At 25.5% G+C, this 9,321-nt stretch overlaps 2 protein-coding genes and 1 long non-coding RNA gene across 6 annotated transcripts in view; 2 read left to right on the top strand and 1 right to left on the bottom strand.

The window, feature by feature from the left end:
• LOC102679925 (heart- and neural crest derivatives-expressed protein 1) overlaps positions 1 to 794 on the top strand; it is a 3,758-nt gene extending 2,964 nt beyond the window's left edge. The window contains exon 3 of the mRNA XM_006623472.2: positions 560 to 794. Within this exon, the coding sequence (XP_006623535.1) occupies positions 560 to 691 (132 nt within the window). The 3' untranslated portion in view covers positions 692 to 794. The remainder of the gene's footprint in view (positions 1 to 559) is intronic.
• A 3,947-nt stretch (positions 795 to 4,741) lies between these two features.
• Positions 4,742 to 9,321, bottom strand: part of LOC116186550 — a 13,364-nt gene continuing 8,784 nt past the window's right edge. The window contains exons 2-3 of one of the 3 annotated variants that reach the window (XR_004151567.1): positions 7,520 to 8,408; positions 4,742 to 5,197 (exon numbers count right to left, since the gene is read on the bottom strand). This is a non-coding gene — a long non-coding RNA (uncharacterized LOC116186550). Of the gene's footprint in view, positions 5,198 to 7,009; positions 7,328 to 7,519; positions 8,409 to 9,321 lie in introns of those variants that run through there. The other 2 variants (XR_004151566.1, XR_004151568.1) reach the window with 2 other exon arrangements.
• Positions 5,681 to 8,360, top strand: LOC102679715 (PBAN-type neuropeptides). 2 transcript variants are annotated; one of them, XM_006623470.2, is made up of 4 exons: positions 5,681 to 6,297; positions 7,006 to 7,242; positions 7,394 to 7,606; positions 8,158 to 8,360. In XM_006623470.2, the coding sequence occupies exons 1-4, from the start codon at positions 6,192 to 6,194 to the stop codon at positions 8,322 to 8,324; spliced, it is 723 nt and encodes a 240-aa protein (XP_006623533.1). In that variant the 5' UTR covers positions 5,681 to 6,191; the 3' UTR covers positions 8,325 to 8,360. The 2 variants fall into 2 exon arrangements, with proteins under 2 accessions (XP_006623533.1, XP_006623534.1); XM_006623471.2 differs by lacking the exon at positions 8,158 to 8,360 and having other exon boundaries at positions 5,682 to 6,297; positions 7,394 to 7,745.

Consider the following 9,321-nt stretch of genomic DNA (forward strand, 5'->3'; position numbering starts at 1 on the left):
TGAACCTCAAATTTTCAGCTATTATAATTTGGATGATTTTATTGTTTCTGTAATTTCAATTTTGGACCACCCTAATGGTTTTGTGGTTTCCCCTATTTTTTATGATTTCCCGCCACCCAAGAAGAATTTCTTTATCCTGAAAGGTCATTGACATTTTATTAAGTCATTTCTACAATTTTTCTAATAAATATGAAACTTGAGTCATGAAATTCATGTATACAATTGTATAAAATATTAATGCATATAAATAAATAATTAATCGAATTTATGCTTAATCATAAAAATTATAATTATAAAATAAAATAGAAATTAATAGAATATTAAAATGCGATTATAAACGTAAATCATTTTTATTTTTTCTTTTTCTTTATGAATATAACAACGTCGACTGTTATGTTGATTCTCTGAATTTGTAAATAAATAAATAAAATAAAATAAAATATAAGAGATTATTTAATAAAACTAGAGATTATTTAATAAATATTTCATTTTGTTTATATTATTTATATTAAATTTTATTTTTTTTTTTTTAATTAAATTTCGAAATTTTTCATTGCAGAATGAATCGTATTTACACCAGACAGGTGTAGGAACCGAGGAATCATCGAAAAGCAAAGGACGAACTGGTTGGCCGCAGCATATGTGGGCCCTCGAATTGAAGCAGGAATCGCCTACGAACCAGATGCAATAAAATTACTGATCTCTATCTATTTTTGACGCAGTGGCTTCTGTTCTACTGTGATTATCAAGAAACGAATCAAATGTAAGGTTAGATCAAAATTGGTAGCGAGCCAGGAAATTTCAGAACAATTTTCGATTATTCTTGATTTTTCCTAGCCATTTATTAGATATTTAAAAAAATTTTTTTATTTTTCAATCAACGAAATATTATATAATAAGCTAAAATTAATTTATTTACATAACTATAAAATAAGATTAATTAGTGCAAAAATTGAAACAAATATAATATTAACCCTGTAATACTATATCTAAATACATAATCCTGATAACATTATATTTGGAAATTTTAATAAATATTTTCATCGCGAAAATAAATAGAATTTAAATGATCAAAAAAAAATTTTATTAATTTTATTAAAAAAATCAATTTTAATAAATTCAGATTTATTATCGAATAATTTTTATCTTTAGCATGATAAATAATTACCAGGATATTCAGATTTATACTGATATATATTGTATTTCAGGGTTAATAAAATAGTCTGATATTGTGTTAACTCAAATATTTTTGACACAAGAGTATGAGAGAGTAAAAAAGATAAATTTTTTATGTCTTTACATTCGTTTTTTTCCTCTTTTTTTAAATTTATTTTATTTGAAAATCTTTCATATTTTTCAATTATTTTTATTTATTACATTAAACAATTATAAATTCGTTATAAATTGAGTACAATCTTTTAAGTCACAATCAGAAGTAATAGATCATTGTTTTTGTTTAAACAAGAAAACGTCGATAAGTCTGTTGTAAAATACAAGGGATCATTTGTAAATACGCGTCTGTGAGTATAGATTATGCGTGTAAATAGTATTTGATTTATTTCATAATAATTTACTTCCCTTTATTAATTGTCTATATCTTATTTTTCATTGAATTTTTTATAATTTAAAGATTACACATTTGATAGTTCCTTCTTTATTTTTTGAAAAATTTTATTACTTTTATTATTATAAATTCATATAATTCAATTTATTTTCAATTTTATATAATTCATTATATAATTTTCAAATCAATTGTGAACTTGATCATGAAAGATTTAAAAAAAAGAAAATTCAATTTAATTAATGACATTATCTTGTAACAAAACAAAGTTAATGAAATATATTAAGAATTTTATTAATAAATCAGTGAAAAATGTAATAAAATGTAATATACGCTCAGTTGAAAGTTATATTATATCTAAATATATTCTACTCTATAGATCTAAGCAAAATGATCGGTTTAAGATGCTTGTAAACTTTTGTATAAACTACTTAGCGATGTATAAAAAGTCACTAGTAATAAATAGAATACACGATAATTCAATTATTTTCTATTCCTTTCAATAAATTGTTAAAAATCGTTGAAATAAATTTTTATTTCATCGAAATCTTTAACTTATCAAAAAATGTTTTTCTTAGTTAGGATGTGAAAAAACATTATTTTAGTAATAATAAGTTTTGGATTTTTTTCAATTTAATTGCGCCATTACTTGGTTGTTACTTTTCATAATTATTATACATATATATGTTCTATATGATGAAATATATCGTGTATTCATTTTAAGACATCATGAATGAACAAGCTTTAATTATACTTGATAATATGTATTTATTTAGTTTCATTATTTCGTTTGTAATCATTATGCTGGATATGAAATAAACGAACAGTTGTGTGATGACTAATGGAAACTAAATATTTGTGATATTTTTCAAAAGCATTTTTATCCGACAACGATTCGATGTTTAGACGACATGATAACTCTATAACGATGACATTGTCGATCTTGTATATAATAAATTATATCTTGTCATTTCTTATTATAAAAGAAGCAACATTGTCGAGAAATGAAAAAATTGTTGATATTTAAATGAAAATATAGAATTGGTAAATACTTGTTATGCTCTATCTACAAGTTTTATTTCAGGCTCAACAAAAAAAAAAGGATAATTAGATATAAATATCAAGTATAAATATTATATCTCAATATCATCTTATAGACGGACGAGTAACCCAATCTATATAATAAAAATAATATCATATAATATTGATAGGATTATAATAATGTAGATTATCATTTTATTTATCTACATGCACATAATTACATCTCATCACGTATTAATGAATATGCTACAAATAAAAAATAATTGTCATACTAATTATTCCAATGGAAGTTGGAAGAATACATTATTTAACTTAAAAAAAAAAAAAATAAAATTATATAATTGTAAGATTACACATTTTTTAGAAGATAAAGTAAAACTTAAAAAAAAAAAGTAGAAGAGGCACGTGCTATGCTAGTAGGTGTTAAAAACAAGAAGGTGAATCGGTACCGCTTTGTAAACTCTTCGGTTGACGAAGTACAGAACACCTCCGCAGCTCGAATCGACGATATAAACACTTCGCAGTATGTACCTAAGGAACTCGGTTATTCTCGGTAGCGGTAAAGAGATCGTTGCTTTCTTGTCAAAACGTTACCATGAAGATCTTGCTGTACCATTGGAATCATGTACGAAAGATATCTTATACATGTAAACAAATGAGTATAAATTATACATATTTTTTTTTTTGATACATGGAACACTATATAAATAAGGTGAAGATATATAAAAATAGAAAAAAAATATCTCTAATTTATGTTTCAATATGAAAAAATATTGAAATTAATCAGGATCATTTTATTATTTGAAAACTATCGGTTTTATCGGATAATTGATATATTTCACATTCAATGTATCTAATTTCGAATAGTAAGGGACAAAATCTTGATATTAAACTTCATATTATTTCATCAATTTGTGCCAGATGCTCACACTAGATCTCTCACAAAGATTTTATCTATATACTAGGGACAATAAAATACAATTAGACACAAAATCTAACCTCTCAATTATGATCGGATATTCTTTTTCATTTATTTCTCTTCCTATGTTTTATACAATGAATATGAAACAAAAATAACTAAAAAGAAAAGAAAAAATCTTTCTTACGTGGGAATATTTTCGAATACTATCACAAAGAAACAATCATGTATGTATACATGTTTGTACAAGTATATATGTACGTAAATGCGATACGCGTACCAAATGTGTATGCGAGACCGAGGAAAAAAGTATGAAGAGAACGTTTGTTTGCTTTGACAAGTATCGAAAGTCCATGTAACCGCGAGAATGTCCAAGTATGGTTGGCCACTTACGTTGCTTGTGAAAAATTGCCCTTAGCATGTGTCGCACAACTCTCTCCATCTAATTGCTTCTGTCGAGCGATACTCTTCTTTATTATCAAATAAGAAAATGAGAGCAAAGTTGACGTTCAGAAACATGATATATATATATATGAAAATGTTTAATGAATTAATTTTTTTTCAAATAATATCTTTTTTTTTTATTTATATCTCAAATAATAGAATTAAAGTAACTTTGAATTTTTAGAGGTTATAATATTTTATATATCATTTTGAAATATCTATTATAACTTCAATATCAACGAAATAAAAAATGATTGAAAATGGAATCGGAATTTAGATGTTAATAAATTTATTAGGTATTTTGGAATTTATCAAAGAGACATTAAGTATTGAGATATCGTAAAGGAGAAGGAAATGAGGTACAAATGCTCACTACAAATCTTGTTTCGAATTGTTTACTCTTCGAAACTAGTATGCGTTTTACGTAAACAATACTGTTCTCCTCTAAGATGGATTATATCTTCTGTCCGAGTGTTCGGATTTAGTATCTTGCAAATATTCGACGAGAATGCTTATTGTGATACATGCTAATATAAAAACGAAATAGGATGGATAAAAATTTAATAAAATAGAATGAAGTTACAAATCAATATATTATTTTTATATTCTATTTTTTAATATATTTCCTTTATCGATGGATTTTTTATTCTTTAAAAAAATATAATATATTTTATTTGCATTTTATAATATAAAATATAATATAAAAATATCAAAATTATTAAAATATTGAATATATTTTTATCATTATATCAAATGCTAAAATATAAGTTATTGAAATATTAATAAATTAACATGTATACACTAATAAAAATTCCCAATCTTAATCCAGTATTTACATAAAAACTAATTTTCTATTCTCATTCATAAACTATGCTTTTACTGTAGATCAAATCACGTGTTCTCCGAGACGATCGACCAATAAATGTGTTGATAGGCAGAGTCACAATCGAGCTTTTATACAAGCACTAGTTGACTTTCTTTCCTGCTTCATGGTCTCGTTCATCCCGAAATTGAATTGGTTAATTGACAGGTTTAATTGAGAACAAATTGTTCGCCTAATCGCCTTGGGCGCCAGCATCGATTCGTTACAAAGGAAGACGCCAGGAGGCTTTCCTGACGTTTCCCTATTTGTCGACGACACTTTGTCTTCTTTCTTCCTCTTTTTTATTGTTTTCGATGGACATCGATGGACTTTGCCAGTCATTTGATGTGTATTCATCTTTGTTTAAATTCTGTGAAATTAGCAATTGACTCTATTACAATGCTTTTAAACATCATTTGATAAAATTCAATGTCGAAGATTCAAACATCGTTTGAACAATTGAATATTGCATTTTATAAATTATTAATTAATATTAATCTGAATTATCATTTGAATGGATAAAGAATATACTTTTATTTGAGTATTATATATATACATATCTATTTGATTAACTTTTTTAAAATCTATTTCCAATTTAAAATTCTAATTCTATATTATATAATTTTATAAAAATTTACACAATATTTACTATATTAATAAATTAAAAATGAAAAATATTAATTACTTTTTTATTTAATCAGTAAAAACTTAAAAACTTGAATACTTAAAAACTTGAATATTTCTATTTCATAAAATGTTCCTTTTTTACTTCCATAGCCGATATATCAATTAAAACTGCTATTTTCCCTGTATTATAGGATAAAAAAAGAAAGAAAAAACAAAAGCAAAATAGTGAACGCACAGCAAAGAAATTGAGTTGTGAAACTCTCACAAATCCCGTTGGAATCAATAAATCTCTTCGTACGAATGTTTCCGGTTTGCGGTGACGTCGAAGAAGAATCGAAAGAGGAAAAGAAGGAACAACAATGAAGGAAGAAACTGAAAGAGATACGGTAGTAGTTGTAAGATTTTCTCCCAAGACGCAACCAGGATTCTCATTACGTATGGAAGAGCGTGGATCTCGATTGAAATTGAGACAAATCGCTTCGTGGGCCGTCAAGATTGGCCCCCTTTGGGGCTGGATGTTTTCTTAGTAGGATACGGATTCATTTCAAATGAAATCGGCATTGTCGAGGCAACGGGAAGAAAAATAACAGTTTAGTCCAGGGAAAGACAATGGGGATGAAAAAGGAAAAGAAAAGAACACGTAGGGGTAGCTTGCACCCCTATAAAACCAGGAGCTGAGAACGTATCAACATCATTCGCCGACAACTTCCCGTGATAACGTGTACTTGAACGAAGCGATGATCGGTTTCGCCGTATTCTCGTCTTTCAATCGTTTTACGACCATTTTTGTCTGCGTACTGCTCTGCGTGGTCTACTTGCTGTCATATGCTTCTGGGGAATACGGTATGTTCTACTGATAATAAATTGTGAATATAATAGAATATTAATTCCATTATACAGAAAGAAATGGGAAATAGGAGCAAATTTTTTCGCCTTTATAAATAGTAATATATAAAATGTTCGCGTTATATTACACGATATGGTGAATTTTTTTGATAAATAATGCGAGAAAAATGGAAGAAAAAAGTTTTAGTATTTGTCAATTTTTTTTCAATTCGTAATATTTTTCAATTATTATTTTTTTTTTTCTTTAATTTAATACTAATACATTTTAAAAGTGTATATTAAAGATGAATACAATTGTATATGATAATGATATTTACTACTATTTCATATATTTAAAATTCTATTTAAAAGATTAAAAATCATTTTTAGAAAAATTTTGCAAACAAATTGACATTCATTATTATGTTAATTACAAAAAAATAATAAAATTTTTTTTATACATTAGAATATTATAAAAAGAATATAGATAAAGATTTATATTAAATGTGTCAAATTTAATTAACATTTAAATGTTTTTCCTCTGCTGCATTACACATTGATGAATCGTAATCTTATTCATTAAGCTATTTAATTTTTTAATAGCATTCTAAATACAATAAATGAATTTTGCAATATACCAATATAATTAAAATTAACTTCTTCTTTTTCTTCTAATCCTTCTATAGATAAAATATAATATAAATAAAATATGTTTTTTACAAATAGATGGTAGAGATTCACCAAGTAGCTCGAATAATGACAGAGCACCAAGTAACGAGTTTGGTTCGTGCACCGACGGCAAGTGTATCAAACGTACTTCGCAGGATATCACTAGTGGTATGTGGTTTGGCCCCCGACTTGGACGAAGACGCAGAGCGGATCGAAAACCAGAGATTAATTCTGATATTGAGGCGCTCGCCAACGCATTTGAAGAACCACATTGGGCCATTGTCACGATTCCAGGTATATTTAAAATACATCTATTTATTGTTTCACGAATATATATCCATTATTCAGTTTGCGTTCATTTTGATGATGATTATTTTTTCTGGAAGGGAAGGAAAAAAGTGGCATGTTTCTTTTATAATATTCACCGAATAAAATTTCTTTTCAGAAACAGAGAAACGACAGATAACACGATTCACACCTCGTTTGGGAAGAGAATCGGGTGAGGAATATTTTTCATATGGATTTCCAAAGGATCAGGAAGAATCATACACAGAGGAACAGATATTTCTACCTTTGTTTGCATCACGTCTAGGACGTCGAGTACCTTGGACACCATCTCCCAGACTTGGACGTCAGTTGCACAATATTGTTGATAAACCTAGACAAAATTTTAACGATCCACGCTTTTAAGACTGGTTTGATGTTCTGGATGATTAATAGCTAATGATATAGTGTAATTAAGATCATATTAAGGAAATAAAGGACTTGTATTTATTTGTATTATAATTGCAGTATGATATTTAAGGTGTTTTTCTTTTTATTAATATTTTTGTATTATTTTACTCTTTTTTATTAATTGATTTTAGTAAATAATCAATTTTTGAAACTATGAATTACATTATAATACCAAAAAAAATATTTATTTTATCTTCGATGATTGATATTTGATATAGAATATTATTAAAATAAGAAATTCATTTAAAAAATTTTTTTAAAATCTCAAATATGATAATTAATATACATAATATAATAAAACATTAAAAAAAATAAACAAAACAGTTTTCAAATAATACTATAATATTTTTTAAATTTAAATAAATGCAATTATTTTATAATTTTGTGCTATAAAAATTATCATAATAAATAAAAAAAAAGAAATTTTTTTAAATTTTAAATGTGATGTAATTAAAAAAATAGAAATGGTAAAAGCATATGTGTTATTCTTGTCCGCTCTGATAGTAAATGGTTACTTGAGCAAGAAGAGACAGAAAGTTAACTTGTATCTGCTGCCTGTGTTTCCAAGCTTTATGGTTACGACCGCAGTCTATGCCGCCACATGGCCCATGATAGTTCCGGTCGAAGAGTTACACGCGTAGTTACGCTTTTCCTTTTGACTCCTTCCATGTTTCCTTGCTACGGGAAGGAATTTAATCCTATTTCGTTACATTTGTAATGTCTATCTGCGAAAAAATAAGATAATCCTACTTTCGTTTTTTTTTTTTTATCTTTTTTCTTTCAATTTAAAAAATAGCTCAATGAAGAAAATCTATTAATAGATATTGCTTTAAATAATTTTTAGGTTATTTTTACTTTGTTTTTCGTATTTGACTTTTTTGATATTTCATATTTATTTTGTTTCCAATAGATATAAAAAACTTCTAATTTTATAAATATTTTATTATTTTTTTATTTTTCAACATTAAAGTTAATTATTTATATATATTTATTCTAAAATAAAATAATTTCAACATTTTTATTTTTTAATATTTATATAATTAATTTAGAATATAATAAAATAATATGGAATAATTTAATTTAAAAATATATAATATTTGAATAAGAAAAATATGTACAATATATAAAAAAATTAAAAAAAAAAAAAAAGATTCTAAAGCTCAAGATATTAAATTTATTATGTATTATATCATTGCAAATTATCTTAGGTTATATATATGAACAATATATAATAAATAAAAAAACACGAATTGTTGTTTTGCAGCTTAGTTTTTTTGTTCTTTTTTTTTTTATTATTATTGTTATTATTACTTAATGCATTCACAAACGTATCTTTCTATGCATACAAGATTTAGAGATCGTTCACACGATTGCTCATATCATCATTTCTTACACTTCAATACTCATATTTCTAGGCAATGTATTACAACTACAATATGTAAATTATATATAATATATATATGTTTATATTTTTTTTTTTCATTTTCTCCATCTTTCTCTCATTGATTCATACATATCTTCTATCATACACATGTATATGTAACATACACACAAACATACATCTCTTTATCTTTTTTCATATAATAATATTTCATATAATATATTTGTATGCTATATATATATATATATAATATGATA

The sequence above is a fragment of the Apis dorsata genome, unplaced genomic scaffold, assembly GCF_000469605.1.
Source record: "Apis dorsata unplaced genomic scaffold, Apis dorsata 1.3 scaffold_896, whole genome shotgun sequence".
In the NCBI taxonomy this organism is placed as follows: Eukaryota; Metazoa; Arthropoda; class Insecta; order Hymenoptera; family Apidae; genus Apis; species Apis dorsata.

Coding starts and splice junctions, on each gene's coding strand:
- LOC102679715 (XM_006623470.2), top strand. CDS start 6,192: ATGATCGGTTTCGCCGTATTCTCGTCTTTCAATCGTTTTACGACCATT. Junction 6,298..7,005: donor ATATGCTTCTGGGGAATACG/GTATGTTCTACT, acceptor TTTTACAAATAG/ATGGTAGAGATTCACCAAGT. Junction 7,243..7,393: donor GGCCATTGTCACGATTCCAG/GTATATTTAAAA, acceptor ATTTCTTTTCAG/AAACAGAGAAACGACAGATA.